General features: G+C 45.8%; 1 protein-coding gene across 1 annotated transcript in view; it reads right to left on the reverse strand.

Annotated features, from left to right (window-relative positions):
* Positions 1 to 18139, reverse strand: part of SLC4A5 (solute carrier family 4 (sodium bicarbonate cotransporter), member 5) — a 101456-nt gene that overhangs the window by 51428 nt on the left and 31889 nt on the right. Inside the window, exon 4 of the mRNA XM_008590000.1 lies at positions 17473 to 17602. Within this exon, the coding sequence (XP_008588222.1) occupies positions 17473 to 17602 (130 nt within the window). The remainder of the gene's footprint in view (positions 1 to 17472; positions 17603 to 18139) is intronic.

The following is an 18139-nucleotide window of genomic DNA, read 5'->3' on the forward strand; positions in this document are numbered from 1 at the left end:
CGGGGGTGGATGGGAAAGAAGACACAACAATCACAATTCCCTGAACTTGTTAAGACAAGCGAACAGATATGATGTTGATGGGTGGGAGGGGGGAGAAGGAGGGGGGAGAGAGGATTCGGTAAAGGGACACAAAAATCAACTACATTGTATATTGATAAAAGAAAAGAAAAGAAAAAGAAAAAAGAAAAACAAACAAAACAAAAAAATACCAAGATATGATTACACAAAAATAAAATAAATTAAAACTTCTGTGTAATAAAATAAGACACAACCAAGTTCAAAGAAAAATAATGTACTGGGGAAAGTATCTGCAAAACAACACATTAAAGACTAATATTTATAATATTAAAAATCTCCTTTTAATTAATAAGAAAAATTCAAATTACCCAATAGAAAGTGAATAATTCTGAGAAGAAATGAAGATGGCCAATAATGAAAAGATGCTCAACTTTACTGGTAATCAAGGACTTTTAAGTTACTACAAATGAAGTAATGTTCTTCATTTCTCATATTGGCAAACATTAAAAAGATTGACAACTTCTGGCCCGGCCTGGTGGCGCACTGCTACAGTGCGCTGCTTGGGAAGCGTGGCAGCGCTCCCACCGAGGGTTCGGATCCCACATACAGACCAGTTCCCGCTCACTGGCTGAGCAAGGAGCAGGGGCAACGCTGAGGGTTGCGATCCCGTTGCCGGTCCCGGTCCAGTACGGGCGCGACACTGAGGGTTGCGATCCGTTGCCGGTCACGAAAAAAGACAAAAAGGAAAAAAAGAAAAAAGAAGAGGATATATAAATATGAAACTAGTATAATTTTACTATTATGGGTACCTGGAAATTATAGAGAGATTTGTCTCTGAGACTCGGGATAGAATAAGACACTATCACACCTACGATCCAGATGGCTGCCTTGAGACTGATATGCTCAGAAAAGTTCACATTTCCTACCTCTATTTGAAGTACTCCCTTCAATATAGGTTCTCTAAGGTATTTGTCTGAGGTCACACAGGCTATGAAAACCTTGAAAGAGGGCACTCCTGCACTGCAGGTGCAGCAGCACAGCCTTCCTGATGTGGACAGCCCCTTTCAGCATTCACTGTGCATGCCTTCTCACCCAGCGGTTCCGTTTCTAGGAAATTATCATGGGAATATAATTACACATCTGCACCCAATAATATGTATACAAGGATGCTCACTGCAGCTTTGTCTGTTAGGGTGAAGAACCGGGAACTACCAGTTTTTCAGTAGAAGTGTGGTGGTTATGTCAGTTCCATATACCCATGCTGTAGAAAACCCCCCAGATGTAAATAAAAAGTATGAGGGTGAACTGTATATACTGACAGGAGGGAAACTACCATCCCATTTTTTAAACAAGAAACACACATATGTGTGTGTGCACATGCACATGTGTCTGAAAATGCCTAGCAAAAGTTTTGGAAGGATCCTTGTCAAATTGTTAACAATGGTTACTTCTGAGCAGAGGAATGAGATTGTTGTGTGGGCGGGATTTAGGAGAATTTCACTGTATTGGAGCTTGGAGCTAATTAGTGTAGTAACAGCACAGTCTGTGCAGCAACACTACCAGGTTTTTAATCCCAGCTCTGTCCTTTACTAGCTGTGGGCCTTGGGTAAGTTACTTAATCTCTCACCACCTTTGTTTTCTTCAGGAACACTAATAGCATATAATAGCAATTAGAGTAGTGCCTAGAATATAAGATATACTCTGATAGTACTAGTTATTAAATTCAAAATGAGAAATATGACTTTAGTAACTTTAAAAACAATTTAAAAAGAGAAAGTAAATTATTCGAAGCTCTCCCAACCAGAGACATCATGGTTGATATACTGATGACTACCATTCTAGATCTCAGTGTGCATGTATGTACATGTGCATGTGCCTGCACTTTACATCAATGGTACCACCAGGGCTTTAAATGCATGAATCTAATGGACATCCCTTCAAGGCTATAAATAGTTGTATCATTTTAAAGTCTTTTCAGTATTCCATTGTATGAATGTACTGTAATTGATAAAAGCAGTCCTTAATTGGTGGACATTTAGGTTATTTCTAATTATTCTTTATTATAAACAGGGCTGGGTTGAACATCTTTGGCCCCTAACCCATAATTTCTTTAGGATAAACTCTCGGAACTGCAACAGCTGTGTCTGCACATTTTTACATTTATGACGTACATTGCCAAACTGTTCTCCAGAAAGCTTGTGTCAGCGTACGCACCCACCAATGTGCACAAGACCTCACGTTTCCCTAAACTCTCTCAAATTCTAGTATTTCATCCTTTTTTACCTTTGTTTATTTGGTGATTGAAAAATTATATCACATTTGTATTCTTTTGATTACTAGTGAGGTTGAACATCTCCTTTGTCAGATTTCCTCCTCGTGTAATTGTGTGAGTACTTTGAATTATCAATGTTTAATGTTTTGATTCAATACGTTTATATGAGACAAGTTAACCCAGCATCTGGCGGGGCATTTGGGGATTAGACGGACACAGGATATAGGGATATTTGATTAGAGGAGTCCTGGGAGGTGGAAACCTAAAATATGGAGGTTGGAGCCAGAGACCAGATGGACGCTTGCTGTGGAGACTTACCAAGTTATAGCTGACTTTTTTCGTAGGAAAAACTGTTTTGGGGAACATCATTTTAAACTTATGGTATATCCAAGTCTGTCTGATACCAAGAGTAAGGTTTTTCTAAATGTTGCATTAACATAAGTGTTTACAAGGAAGAGATCAAAGGACAAGTCCAAATGTTTTGGGTGAGAGGATGTTCAACTTTTCTCCCTGAAGGTCTTTTGTCCTGTTCAGATTGCCTCTTTTCCTTTTTGCTCAAAAACACACAAGGTAACTTATACTGTTCCCCTGCTACTGAAGACCCTTGTGCTACTTCATGGCCTTACCCTATCCCCTAAAGGTGTGATGTGGCCCAGTGCATGGGGTCACTTAGGCTGGTCGCTCTCTTCACTGTCTTACAAACATCCTGGGCCAGACATTCTCAGGCAACTCTCTCCCCTGACATCCCAATATTCAGCTTCCAGCCTATATAAATGCAGCTGCACCTGGAAGAAGTGGATTAGAGTATGCCTCCTCTTTGAAACATCTTCTGTTGACTCCAGATAGCAAAAACAAGCAGTCCTCTCTGCCTCCTGCTTATTTGTGCCATGATATGCACACACCAAACATTAGCTCCGTACACACACAAACAAGGGTACCAACCCACCTGAGCACAGTCTGAAGGAAATCAACGTTACCTATCTCCAGGATGAAAGCAATGCCAGAACTAGACCTTACTACCAGAATCGTGAAAACTTGATTTAAAAAAATCCAGGATACTAGACAATTTCACTAGGGATACCTCTCTAGTCCCCTTTGCAACCGTTTAGTGAATCTAGATGTTGAACCATTAAGACTGTGACCTGGAACTTAATTTTGTGTTTTTAATGGCTATAGCTAGAAATTGAGTTCACTTTCACCTTGGGTGGAACAAGGAAACATGAAGAACCAAAGATCAACAGCAGCAGTTTTCAACCTTAGCTGTCCATTAGAACAACCTGGAGAGATTTTTCAAAAATACTTATGCCTGGGTGGTTACCTCAGTATGAGGATGGTCTGGCCATGAAAGCTCTTGGGTTATTTGGCTGTGCCCCGAGGGCTGAGGATCCCCTGCTCTGTAGTTACACAGAATTGTGTGACGCAGGGATAGTTCGACTAGTCTGGGGACCCAATGCAAGCAAACATAGCCTTGTACAGATGGGTCCCATTCTCCTTATACAAGAGGGGACATGGCCTCTTTTCCTTAGAAAGGCTCTGAGAAAACCAGCTGAAAAGGTAAAGTGGGACCTCTGGAGCCTCCCTTCTAGCATTTCTATGCTTTAGTTTCTCTGATTTTATAACCTGAGTCTATTTACAGTACATACTCTACGCTAGTGCATCACAAACTTTAGTGTGCATGGGGATCTTGTCAAAAAGCAGATTCTAATTCAGCAGGTCTGAGATGGGGTCCAAGAGTCTACATTTCTAATAAGCTCCCCGGGGTGCCACTACTGGTGGTGCAGATCACCTCTGAGTTTTGTGTAGAAAGTCCTCTTTTCTCTGCCTAGCGATAGTGCCGCTTTCTCCACAAAGCCTCTCCCAGTTATCCTGTTTATTTCTCCTATAACAAACACCCCAGGGGCCGGCCCAGTGGCGCACTGCTACAGTGCGCTGCTTGGGAGTGTGGTGGCGCTCCCACCAGGGGTTCGGATCCCACATACAGACCGGTTCCGCTCACTGGCTGAGCGAGGTGCGGGTGCAACACCGAGGGTTGCGATCCGTTGCCGGACACGAAAAAAGACAAAAAGGAAAAAAAAAAAAAAAAACACCCCAGGACAGTGGTTCTCAAACTGAAGCATCCCTAGAATCACCTGGAAGGCTTGTGAAAATACAGATTGCTGGGCTCCAGGCCTCAGGTTTCTGATTCAGTAGTTCTGTGGGTGGAGGGGAGGGTTGTTAAGAATTTGAACATTTCTGAGGAGTTCCTGCGTGGTGCTGATGCTTCTCATCAAGGGACCACACTTTGAGAGCCACTGCCCTAGGATGATGGTTCTTAAACTTGGTTGCACATAAGAATACTCTAGATGCTTTTAAAATCTTAATATCTAGGTCATATCCTAGACCAATTTACATCAGAATATCTGGGGCTGACTCAGGCAACTCTGTAAAGTTCCTGGCTTCTCAGGCTCAGAGCCTAAAATAACAACTAATCGTAGTTAATCCTGCCTTCCGATTGTCTTGCTATATTACAAATACCATACGGACATCAAGCTTCCTGAGGATAGGGACTATTGTTTCCTCTCTGGGGTCACCTCCTGGTCCCCTGCACAGATCATCCCTTATTAAATGCTAGCTCCCTCCTGCTTGAAGGTAGCAAAACCTCGCTGATCACTTTGGGTGAAGTCCGGCTAAGAGGAAGTGACTGGCGAAAAAGGGCTTGAAACCCTTTTGGTTTAAGTATACTTCAAAACCTCAGAGTGTCTAAGCAATGATCCTCACAGTCCAGCTGAGCAGGAGCTGCCTCCCCATGGAAATGCACAATAATACACTTGTAGAAATAGTCTTGCAAAACGTCAGACAGGACTCAGATAAGCCTGGACCCAACTCTCAAATTACGGAAAATACAGGGGATAGAGGAATGTGAAAAACAACACCACAGAGATGCAATGAGCAAAATCCAGAATGTGGAAAACCGTGCAGGACAAAGGATGCAGCTTCTTCAATAATAACTGCAAGGGAAAAATAAAGGAGGGGGAGCCTGTGGATTAAAAATGATTTCAAAGAAATCATTTCATTTTAATGAAATCATTAAAAATGATTTCTCAAATGCCCTGGGTGGACCAATTGTATTTTTAAAAACATATGAGTTTTCATGAAAAATACAGTCATTGTCTGGATAATTTGATGAAATTAGGAATTCCTGTTATTTTTTTTCAGATGTGACAGTGGTATTGTGGTTATGTTAAAATGAGAGAGGCCTTATATTTTAGAGACACACGGTGAACTATTCACAGATGAAATGAGACGGTGTCCGGGATGTGCATCAACATGATGTACTATGGGTGTATGGAAAAGTGGGTGGGGACAGAGGAGCAGGACTGGCCATGAAGCTGGTAACTGTTGAAGCTAGGTGATAGGCATGTGGGAGTTCATTCTACTACATACTATTTTCTTATAAATTTATATTTTCCATAATAAAATTCTTAAGCATTTTCTAGAATGAGTAAAAGAATAAGCTCTTTAAAAACCCTCTGGCCAAAGCCAGGCTTAAAAACACGTGGAAGCCTGATAAAATGGTTAATGTGTAATCCCAAGCAACTCATTGCAAAGTGACCTTTATACCATGGTTGGCTTCAAAAAGTGGGGAATTAGAGTTGCAGAAGAAGGTCAAGTGGAAAGAAAATCTCCAGGCTGGAAAAGGACTTTCAGGGACTTTTCCCAGGCCTAGGTGGTGGTATAGTCTCCCACATCTGTTTGTGCCAGCAGAGGGTGCCAGGTGCCCTTCCTCTGGCTGGGATGGAGCTGAAGTCACGTGTCACAGAAAGCAGCTCTCTGTCACGCAGAGGGAGGTCCAGAACTGAGGGCTGTTCTGTGCCTAGCAACTCGGTCACAGATATGATTAGAGCACGTTGCTGTTCAATTAATAACAAGAGCAGGAGAGAGCTCATGGGACTAGCCACCAGGTACAGCCAAGGCTTCCAGTGCTCAAACCTCAGGATGTGAGAAGAGGAGATTCTCCTTCAAGGAGGATTCTGGAAGGGCTAAAACCAAGATTCCTGAATTCTAGCTCCTTCCTCAGATGGAGACTTAAATGACAACCCCCAGTGATCCCACCCTGGCTAGAATATGTATGAGCAGCTCTCAACCTTGGCCGCATTAGGGTCATCTAGGAGCTTTTGACAAATTTCTAAATACTGGCTGAAGCTCTCAGACTAATTACATCAGAATCTCAGGGGATGGAGAATCAGACACCAGTGTTTTTAAAGAGGAAGACACAGATCTGTGAGAAGACAAAACAAAGAGCTGGCCATTATGTGATTAATAAGAGTAAAATCTGGAGAATATATACAAACATTGTGATCTGAGAAAAGGTCCTTTCTTTCTATACTTATTTTGCATATCATTATCATTAAACTGCATCCTTGTTAGTTTACTTGCAGAAGGAAATTCCCATCAGGGCATCCTAATGTAAAAAAAAATATTTAAATGTAATCTATAGAATGTAATGCTTAATTTTGAAGCTATGTTGCCTCTAAACATTTAAGAATTATATTTCTGTAAATTTGTTTCTTACATGAAGTTAAGTTTACTTACCTAGAATTTATGAAGTATGTATCCCCACTATGGTCACTCTATCTATGTGGCCTCACTGACTTTATTATTTTTATTTATTTATTTATTTATTTTTCCTTTTTGTCTTTTTTCGTGACCGGCAATGGATCGCAACCCTCAGTGTCGCGCCCGTACCGGACCAGGACCGGCAACGGGATCGCAACCCTCGGTGTTGCGCCCGCACCTCACTCAGCCAGTGAGCGGCCACTCTGTATGTGGGATCCGAACCCTTGGCGGGAGCGCCGCCACGCTCCCAAGCGGCGCACTGTAGCAGTGTGCCACCGGGCCGGCCCCTCACTGACTTTATTCTGTAACTTTCCCATCCCATTCCATCACTCATTATCCAAAAAACTTGATTTCCATGTATTAGTGTCAAAGCATCAAGACGTATTGTTTTTGCTTTTTGCCTAAGGACTGCTTGTATTAATTTCTGCAATTCTAACAGATTTGTTTCTTTTTTTTTTTTTTTTCTTTTTGTCTTTTTTCGTGACTGGCAACGGATCGCAACCCTCAGTGTCGCCCCCGTACCGGACCGGGACCGGCAACGGGATCACAACCATCGGTGTTGCCCCCGCGCCTCGCTCAGCCAGTGAGCGGGAACCGGTCTGTATGTGGGATCCGAACCCTCGGGCGGGAGCGCCACCGCACTTCCCAAGCGGCGCACTATCCAGTGCGCCACCGGGCCGGCCCAGATTTGTTTCTTAAAAGTAATCTGAATAGGAGTTTTTCTTCATTATCCAGAAAAGCTATTTAACTTTACATACAAGTCATATCGCGACCCTGAACTTCCCAGCAGAAACTGAAGACCAGTGTTAATTCACTTATAAACCAATTAAGAAGTTTTCTAGAAATTTCTGAAGAATCACCAGATATTCCTGGGTTCTGTCTTTGACAAAGTTACCGAGAAATGATCCATGGGAGGAAAGTCTTTCTAAAGGAGAACACCTAAGTGAATCCTGGCCCATTCTTACAATTTATTTGGCAAATTCGTATTATATAAAAGCACATAAATAAAAATAAGTGTGTGAAATAGTGTAACAAGTTGTTTCTACAGCAGATTAAAACTACACATACGGTGTGTATGTTCACAAACCAAAGTTGGCAGTGAATTTGAAAGATTATAAAGTATAAAAGACTGAGTGGGCAGGCATGGCTCAAGGGTGGACACACATACAGAGAAGTTTAGAAGGTACCAGGAGGAGCTGATGAGCACCTGAAAGGCCTCACAGGCCTCTTGGGGTACCCACCCCAATCCAGACTCAGAAATTTGTCTCTTTAGTGTCCCAGAGATGATTAAGGTCCAGGGATGCTGATTAATGCTAACCAAGTTTACAAGGGCTGATGTATAAACCCCGAAGTCAATTTATTTAATTTACAGTGAGGTTTACGACATTAGAGGGGTTAATTACTCTCCTCCTCTAGTGTTTGCATTCTTTCCTTATAGGCAGATGTACAGGGCAAACCAAATTATCATCAGAAAGCTGCTGAATATAGAATCAGAATGAGGCACATTAGCTAAGTGATTCAAAGTTAAATAGACTCAGGATAAGATGTCTGGGAGCCTCCATCTCTGCAGGTGAGATATGCCTGATATTATGACCAGGCAGGTGGGGTCCTCTGTCTTAGACTGCTCTGGAATGAACTCCACACTCTTCCATGGCTGAAAGTCTCTCCTTTTGCTGGCCTAGGAGCCTCGGCTAAGGGCCTTAGGTGATGCAGTACAGTTCGGGTATTACTAGAGAACCACTTCCTCCCAGAAAGTGATAACTGCAGTGGTGCTGCTGGTGGGGATGGGGCAGAAGCATAGCATTCCAGGCAGCTGTGGAATGCAACAGGGCAGGTTCTGTTCCCAAGCTCATACATTCGGTGAAGGTCCATCCTGCTGCACATCACATCTTCATTAAGGGGTGAGGGGGAATCCATAGCCAGGTCAATGCAGCCAGACAAAGCTACTGGTAAATTTTGAACCGGCTTCTTCAGGAAAGGCTTCTGGAGCCAAAGCTCTCTGAGGGCCACTTGCTTGTGTGTCCAGGAGGTATTTGTAATTACCTCATGGGACTGTCATTTGCAGACTTTGTCTCCCTCAGAGCCTGTTGGCACCTTCTCCTCACTGCCTGTCAGGAGAGGCTCTCCCCTCACTTAGGTGTGTCCACCTCCACTATTCAAGGCCTAGTTCAAAGGCCACCTCCTCCCTGACGAAGCCTCTCCAGGGGCCTAGGCTGGGAGTATTCCTTCATCTGATTCCCATTGCACTTTGTGTCATTTCTCACATACCACTTAATGACAATGGCTAAAGCTTGCTGAGTACTTCCTGTGTGCCAGGCGCTATGCTAAGCACTTTACATGTATTATCTCATTTAACCCTCAACTCTGTCCCACAAGGTGGGTCTGTTACTATTCTCATTGTGCAGGTGAGGAGACTGAAACCCTTAGAGGAGAGGAACCTGCCCAAGGTCATGTAACTTAGAATGAGACAGGGTTTGAGGGCAAGTCTTTGGACTCCAGAGCCTATGTTTTCACCACTTCGAGCCCTGGGTTTTAGTTAGCTTTGTATATGCGCACACACCTGCCTTCTACGCTAGATCACGGGTCGCAAAACCATGGGCTACAAGCCCCCACAGCCTGTTTTCGTATGGCCAGCTAGCTAAGAATGGTTTTTATATTTTTAAAGAGTTGTAAAAAAGAAGAAAGGGGTAGGGGGGAGGATTATTTGTGAGCAAAAAGCCTAAAATATTTTCTATCTGGCCCTAACAGAAGAACTTCACAGACACCTGTTCTAGATCATAAGCACTGTGAGAACAGATCCACACCTTACTCATTTTAATTCTCCCACAGGACCTAATACAATATTCCCTCAGCTGTTTTTAGAATAAAATAAGAAAGGGTAGAAAGACAACCTTTCCAAAGATCCCCTAGATCCACAGATTAGAGCTTTCACCTTTCTGTTGCCCTGGAAATTGATGTCATGCTGCAGTGACATCAGTAGATCTCCATGTACAAAACAGGGTGTGGTCTCCTTCAAGGGGAGGGTGAGTTTACAAAACTCCACCACCAATACTCTCATGGGCAACTTGAAGAATTCTGAAAGTTCTGGTTGGCATTAGAGGCACAACTGTGGCCAAAGGATTGATTACATTAACTATATACCTTCACTACTACAGATGTGTGAAAGACATATTTCGGGTGTCCACTCTGCCTGTCATCCATGGGGATGTGTTCCCCAGAACGTGACCAACCCTCCCATACCTGCTCATAACTCTGATCTGAGTCACAGTGACAGGACAATCAAAGTTGCACAGATCAGATTCTCTCTAATTCCAATAATTTGGAATTGGAATTGAGGAAGAGTCACCCACTGTGGGGTGGTCCCTTGAATAGAGTAGGTAAACATGGAAGCTGAGGATTGGCCAGGGACAGTGACAAGCAGAGGAATCCAGCTGTGAAGAGTAAAAAAGATGCCCCAAGAGAGGCAGACACCAGAAGCAAAGAAAGAGGACAGGCTGGCTTCCCAATTCAGCCCTTAAGAGATCTGACTGCTCCTGGGTACCATGAGGCCACCTCAGAATTCTACTGATGTCCCCACCTTTTGTATAAGTTAGCTTGAGTGGGCTTCTGTTACTTGCAGCCTAACATGTCCTGACAATGACAGTAGCATTTCTCTCCCCCTTGGGCACCATACACAGTCCCTGACAGCTCACTTGAGATTAGGCTGTGGGAGCTGGAGCTGGACATACCACATGGGGGCGCTGAACCTTAGCAAAAAAGTGCTGTTGTCAAAGGATTTTCAGGGGGACTATTCCTTTGGCATCTCTAGAGTTTGCTGGTTCTGAACCTAACAAGATGAGAGAAATAACCACCAAAATCAATGTGTAGACCTTGTTTGAATTCTAAGTTGTACAAACCAACAGCAAAAAAAAAAAAAAAAAAAGTTTCTGAGATAGTAAGAGAAATTTGAATCTAGACTGGATATCTACTCATATTAAGGAATTATTCTAGATTTTGTTAGGAGATACAAGGGCATTGTGGTTGTGTTTTCAAAAGAAGTCTAATTTCATAGGGATTTGTACTAAAATTTTACATCATCTGGGATTGTCTTTAAAACACTCCAGCAAAAGCAAACAACAAAATAAAATCCCTAAAGGCAAACACAGAGAGTGGTGGAATTACTCACTGATGAAGCTGGGTGATGGGTACATGACGGTTCATTACACTGTTCTCTCTACTTTTTGTATTTGAAATTTTTCATAATAAAAAGTTAAAATATATACATATATATTTGTATATATAAAAAATTCATATGGATAGAGTGGGGGTCCTGGCATGGAGGTGTTCTGAGGGAGGGGTTACTCCCCTCCTGACGACTGAGGGAGCTTTCTAATCTAAGGATGTCTTGGCTAGGAGGAGGTGGTCCCTGCTACTGACCACCCTCCAGGGGTTCTAAGGAGCTGCCAGCAGTGATGCCCCATCTGGGAAGGGCTCCCTGAGTACTCTAGTCCCTGCCATCTCTCCTCAGTTACCTAGCCTTCCTGTCACACTCACTGCCAGCTGGTCTGATCTTACCATGGCCTTGCATCAATGCCGGGCTGTTCCCATGCATGTGAACTGATGCTTCCCCGGTCTGACTTCAGGACCTGTGAAGGTCTCTCAGGCAGCCCCACCCTGGGCTGTGCTAACTGTTAAGTGATCACTAAGTCCCTGGGGACCAAAAGTACTCAGCATAGCCCCCATTCTGTGTTCACACAGCTAGCAGGTGAGAGTGTTGGCTAGAACCCAGGGCCTCTAAGCCTAGGGGAATCTTGCCCTCTTTTACCTGGGACTTGACCCAGGTTCTGATTCATATAAAAATTCCTTTTTCTTGCCTGAGCAGTATAAGCCTTGGGTATCAGTATTTTACTAGTGGAGAGAGAGGGAAGGACCAAGTTAGATATTGGATGTAAAAGCAGCTTGAAAATAAAAAGTTGTATAATTGTTCAACCTTATTTTAAGGTTGGCTTCCCCACCCGACCACAAATTTCCATGCATAACTCCACCGTAATAAAACAACATCCATGGCCCCGGAGCCTGGAGCTGCTCACCTGGCTCTGGTATACCAGCAATCGGCAGCTCCTATAGTCACCACACTTTGCTCTTCAAACCACAGAATAGCCCACACCTTGCTCAGCTCCCTGCTAGGAGCCCATCCACCTGTGCCCAGGGCCCTGCTCCATCCAGCAGCCCCCTCAGCTTCATGCCCCTTTAAACCCCGTCTTTCATTTGGCCGCTTCTCAGCACTCAGTATGCTCAGGTCTCTCTCATCCTCAAAAACAAAAACCAAAGACCTCCCGTGACCCCATGTCCCCCTCGAAAGACTTCTTTAACTTTGCAGACAAGTGTCTTGGAAGAGCTGTCCAACTGGACCCCCTCCTTCCTTTTGACTTTCTTCTCAACCCACTGCCACCTGGCATCTGCCCCACTGTTCCCTGAGACTGCTCCGGTTGCTCCATCCTGTGTAAACCCTTCGTTCTCCCCCCACTTGTTGGCCACTCCTCTGTCTTGAATGTCTCTGCCCTGGTTTCCAGGATGAAGCCCTCCCTTCATTCATTCCCCTCCTAGCACTCCCATTGCTCCTTCTCTGTCTCCACTGTAGGTTCTTCTTTCTCTGCCCACCCCTTACATGTTGGAGTTCCTTACTCTGTCCAGGGCTCTCCATTCACTTCACAGACCTTGGGAACAGTCTTATCCTCTTCTGTGGGCTTAATTCCCATCTAGATGCTGATGCCTCACAAATCTACGCTCTCTGCTGACTCCAGACCTCTGTCCACATGATGACCTGCTGGACATCTTTAGATGAAGTCATGGAACTCATCATCAACCACCCCCAAAACAAAACAAAAATACCCAGCACAACAAAACCTTTCTACTCTTTCTGTTTCCTAAACTGCTACCACAAGGCACATGGGCATCAGTCCTTCTCCCTTACGTGCCATCTGTCATCAAGTCCTGTCCATTCTCACTTTTAAATTATGTCTTAAATCCACCCCTTCTCTTTAGCCCCACTGCCAACATCTTGGTCCCAGGTCTCATCATCTCTCCCCTAGATCAGCCTCCTAACTGGTCAAGTCTTGCCGTTTTTATCCATTCTCCACACTAAAGCCAGATGATCTCTCTCAAACACAAACACGATTCTGCCCCTTTCCCACCTAAAACTCTTCAGTCATCTTCCAAGGCTCTCAGCATCAAGTTCAAACACAACAGGGCCTGCATAGGACCTGTGTGATCAGCCCCTGCCACTCTCTGCCGCTTGCTCTGCAGTCCAGCCACAGCGAACTTCTGCCCATTCCTCGATGTTTGCCCTGTTCTGGGGCCCTCTTCCTCCTTCCCTATCCTCTCCTAACTCTGACTCATCCTTCAGGTCTTATGAGAACCCCTCCTCCTCCTGGAAGCCTTCCTTGACCTCTCCTGTCTGGGTTAGATGCCCCCATGATGTGCTTCACAGCACCCCCATTACCAAATGCCCACTTATTTGCCTTTGTGCCCCATTAGACTGAGAACCCAACTAAGCAGGGACAGCATCTGCCATGTTCCATTTTCGTATCTCTAGCACTTGGCTCAGGGCTTGCAGGCAGCAAGCACTTAGTAAATATTAGTTGAATTCGTGAATGAAGTTTGCTGACTTCTGCACTGGGAGCTCTCAGATTCCAACTCTGCTTTATACATTGTGTGAGCAGCTCTGGCCCCAGAAGGTTGATTCCAGATGGGTGGTGAGACCAGAGGGCTGGAATGCATTCTGCCCCACACTAAGAAGGGAAAGGATGTTAGGAGGTCATGATCTGAGATCTTACACAGGAGCAGTTTCAGGGCTGAGACAGAAAGTCCAGGCTTTCTCCTCCATCTCATATGGAGTGAGAAAGTGTCCCTGTCTACGTGTGGAGAACCATTCAGGGCTTCTGGAAATGTACTGATCTGGCGTGACCCAATAAGCTGACCCACTCCTCCTGCCCTCTCCTGGTCACCACAGGAATGTTCTCAGAGCATATGTGTCTCCTAAGAACCTTCTGAAAAGCTCATGTTTTTGGTCTGCTCTGAGTTGAGATCAGAGGCAGCTTGGATCTGGAATTTGCTTTCAGAGCTCTTGGAAGGAGCTAAGCTCTGGTTATTTCTGAGTAACGCCAAAGGGCCCTCCACACTTGGGATGGTTCCAGCGTGTATCGTTCTCATTCCCGCCCTGCCCCTTGCAGTCAGATAGAGGTGAGCATGAGAGAGGATGGAATTCTGGGTAAATTGTTTGTTCACAGCGAGGCGGTTGCTCCCACCCCACCTGATCCAACCTTGCCTTCAGGCAAGGTCATTATCAGCAAACAGCAGCTGAATTTCCCTCATGGGAATGCTAAAGAGACAGAATTAATAAAAATCTATCTTATTAGCAGCCTGACCTACCAGCATTGATCACATTAGAAATGACGCCGCACACACAGTCCCCATTATGTGCACGGGGCAAGGCTCAGCAGAGCTCAAAAAGCCATTTAAATCCGTCTAGGAGTGACTCCTCCGAGGGCCTGAAACATCCCCCAAACTAATAACCCCTGTCAAAGCACTGCCAGGGAAAATTCCTTGCGGATTTGAGATTTTCACTCTGTTAATCTCCTAACTCAATAAAGCAAACACTCCCTGCAGCAAATTAAATACTTTTATTAAAGGGTCCCCTCCTCCCTTCTCTTTGATGTGGGTGTCATTGGGCCTGTAACCCTCCTGGGTCCTGAGTTGTCCCCCACTCCCCATCTTTTTCTCCTGTTATTCCTAGGAGGCCCAGAACCCACTAGGATTTGCTAGTGATTTGCTAGGATTCTTAGACTCTGGAAACTTCTGAGACCTCTGGCTTCCCTGAGTGGATCCCATAGCCTGTCAGCTGAAGAAAATGCTTCCCATTCTCTTGTGGAGGTGACAGGCCCCAAACAAGTGTCACTCAAGCACCTCTGGTCTTGCAGTTTCCCTGGAGGAGGACCCAGAAAAACTGTTTAAGCCATGGTGACTTTTTGGCCAAACCCTTCTTCTGACTTCACTAGGGCTTGCTGGTTATACTTTGAACAGTTAGCTAAAACCAGGTGGGGTCAGCCAGAGAGATTAAAGGAGAGTGAGGCAGGAGTAGAGAAAGGGGACTCGAGGTGGCGAGGCCCTCGGCTCCTCTCCCACTGCTCCTTGCCCCCAAGTTGGCCCTCATGCTGCTCCTCTCTGGGATCTGCCTAGAACTGGGCTCAGCCGTTTTAAGTTGTAGTCACCACTGTCCTTTTACTGTTGGTTTGAGCCAGGTTATCCTGAGGCCTTTCTGGGTCTCCTCAGATGCTGTCCTCAAAAAGCCTGCCATGCAGGGAAATCGACCACTTTGCAAATGGGGACTGCCAGGCTCCTTTATATTTTAGGAGGGGCCTCCTCCTAGAAATATCTTCATCTATAGTTGATCAGTTTCATCACTGGGTCTGTGGTGTGGAAAGCTCAATAGACCCATACTCAGAGAGAACAGAAACAGTGTATGTTTTGTCTGTGGTGACAGTCAGGTGTCTGAGGGCCCTGAGGTCTTCTCAGCAGGGGCTCCATGGGTACGTGTGATGGGCCCTCATGGTGGGTCTGGTTCTGGCAAGTATTACCAGGGGTTCTGGGTGCAGACCCTGTCTGGGGTGGGGAGATGGGATCCTCTCCTTCCTGGGCCTCTGAGAAGCTGGGGCTTCCCAGCTTTCTTCTCTATTTGCCCAGGACAGGCAGTGAGTGGCTTCAGGCCCCAGCCCCTTAGAGGCATTAAGCCACAATAGCTCAAGTCATTTGAAATGTCCTCCCCGCTCTTGTCAGCTTGGATAGCTGTCTGGGGCTATGCAGCTGTCTGCATTTATCTCCCACCCCAACAGAATCGCCTCCAGACCTATGTTCTCCCCTGGAAATCAAAACAGAGTCCCCAGAAGTTGGAGAGGGGAAGAGAGGTGGCTAAGAAAATGAGCAGAGCATGAGAAAGTACATAAGCCCTCACGCTGGGGAGTCAGACAGGCCTGGGCTGGAGCCCAGACTCAGCTACCTGCATGCTCTGACACTTGGCATGCTATCTGCCCCTCTGAGCCTCAGTTTCCTATCTATGAACCAGGGATAATAATAGTTCCTGTCCCCTCAGAGTCACTGTGCTGCTTGAATGAGATGAGCCTGCAAATCGTTCAACACAGTGAGTGTTCCATGAATGGGCTGATGGGAAAAGACTCAGCGGCTTCCACACAGGGCCTGGGCCCAGCCACATGGCTGGGGATTCATTGCTCTCTGAGTCCTGGGGAATTTGTTAGTCAGTGGCCTTTCCTCCAGATAGCCCTGTGGGAGAGATGGAGGGGAACCTGGGCATGTGAAACCTGCTCTTCTCGCTCTGTGCAGCGACTGCCAAGGCAAGCGAGGGAGGTGGGTGAGGGAAGAGCCCAGGCCAAGGCTGGGGGAAGCTGTCAGGTTCTACATGTCACAGTGGCCCCACGCAGAACCAGTCCTGGGCACAGCTGGGAGTCAGTCTGTGTATTCTCAACTGGGGTGCTATTGCCCCCAAGCAGGTGAAATTTGCTCTCAGGGGAATAAAAAAAATTTAGATATTGCAGTGATTTGGGGTACTCCAAAGCTCAACCCCACATGACAAATCTTATTCCTTACTATTTAATTTCTCTCATTAGGAAGAAATTAAATTAAAATTTAATTTAATAAAGTTAATTTAAATCAAATTCAATTTTTTTCTTCTGGGGGTGGGGGCCTAAGGCCAAAAAGGTTGAGAAACATCCATCAGTATGGTCTGTGTTCCAGACTCTCTCAACGTCCTTCCCTGGGTCCCTCCTGCTGCTTCTTACCAAATCCTTCCTTCTCCTTGGGCTCTGAGGCATCTGGCACTGCTGACCAGACCAGTTCAGTTCAGGGTTCACGCTGTCCCAAGCACAGGGGATGTGGGCAGCACCAACCACTCCTTACCTTGACCCTCCCTTGGTTCCTGTGGCGTCAGCATGTGGTTCCCCTCCAGCCTTCTGGCTCTCCTATTCCTTCTACTATCCCTTCATATGGGACTCTCTCTGCTCCCACACCTTCCTCCATGACTCCAACTCTGCAGCTCCGCTCTGCTTTTCCTGTCCCAAATTCTGCCCAGTCCCTTTTCTTCAGCAGCCCATTAGACCTCTTCATCTGGATTTTTGCTGCCACTCAGACCCAGTGTGCCCAAAACACATTCTCCTTCCTCCAGGAAGCCCTCCCTGTCTTTCCCGCCCACTTGGTACTTTCCCTTCTATAGCATTTAGTTTGAATCATTTGACATTATAGAATATGTGCCCTTATTTTCTTCTCTCAGGGTCTCATGTGTGACCATTCTATCTTTCCACTTGGATTTTAATTTTGTGATGTTGAAGACACAGCCATCATTTTTTGTTTGCTCCTTAGGGTCCAACACAGTTCTGGACACCAAGGAGGGCAGGGAGGTTGTCTTTGTGGACCAGGAAGCTCCCTGGCAGAACTCAAGTTGGGAGGTGCCACTTCCCACCAGGAGGGTCATCTCAGCCTGGGCCTGGGAAAGCTGCTGTGGGAGACTCCGCTGGCTCCCTCCTGGGGCCCCACCTCACCTGGCCGACTCCTTCCACTCCATCTGGTCTCCGTCATGCTGGAGAGTGTCCATCTCTGTAAAGAGGGTGGGGTTGGGAGCCTCATCTTCCTCCCCCAGGATGTCCTGGAGCTGCTCAGCAGCTGGAGACCCTGCAAAAGGGAGGGTGGGAGGTTCTGCTGAGTACCCCATGGACAGCAGAAGGATCACAAAGCCAACACAAATGGAGCAGGAGCCAAGTGCAAGGGAAAAGTACTTCCTTAGTATTAGTAACACGAAGACCAGTGCCTGGGCAAAGCTGGACTCACATCACTGTGAGTTGGACATGGGCAAGGCATTCTTTGAGATAAAAGAGATAAAAGGATTTAGTCTGCATTCAGACTCCAGGGTCTTGTAGATGACAGTGAAGAAGAATGAAAAAAGCCTGGGCAGCAGCAAGAACAGGAACAGAATAGAAAAGAGAAATAAGAAGCACTCTGACCTAACTTCAGCATAACAAACACAGAGGGATCCTTTTTCCTGCTGCGTCCAAACCAGTCAACTCACAGTACTGGTGTTGAAGAGGCCGTCAGCCACATGAAAGGGCGTGCTTGCACCAGTGGGCCACGTGGGCCACCTTCTTCACGGGCAAGGTGACAGTCTGTTTCCTGAGCTCGCAGCCTGCTTTCCAACTACCCACTGGAAGTCAC

This window comes from Galeopterus variegatus, unplaced genomic scaffold (assembly GCF_000696425.1).
Source record: "Galeopterus variegatus unplaced genomic scaffold, G_variegatus-3.0.2 Scaffold5799, whole genome shotgun sequence".
In the NCBI taxonomy this organism is placed as follows: Eukaryota; Metazoa; Chordata; class Mammalia; order Dermoptera; family Cynocephalidae; genus Galeopterus; species Galeopterus variegatus.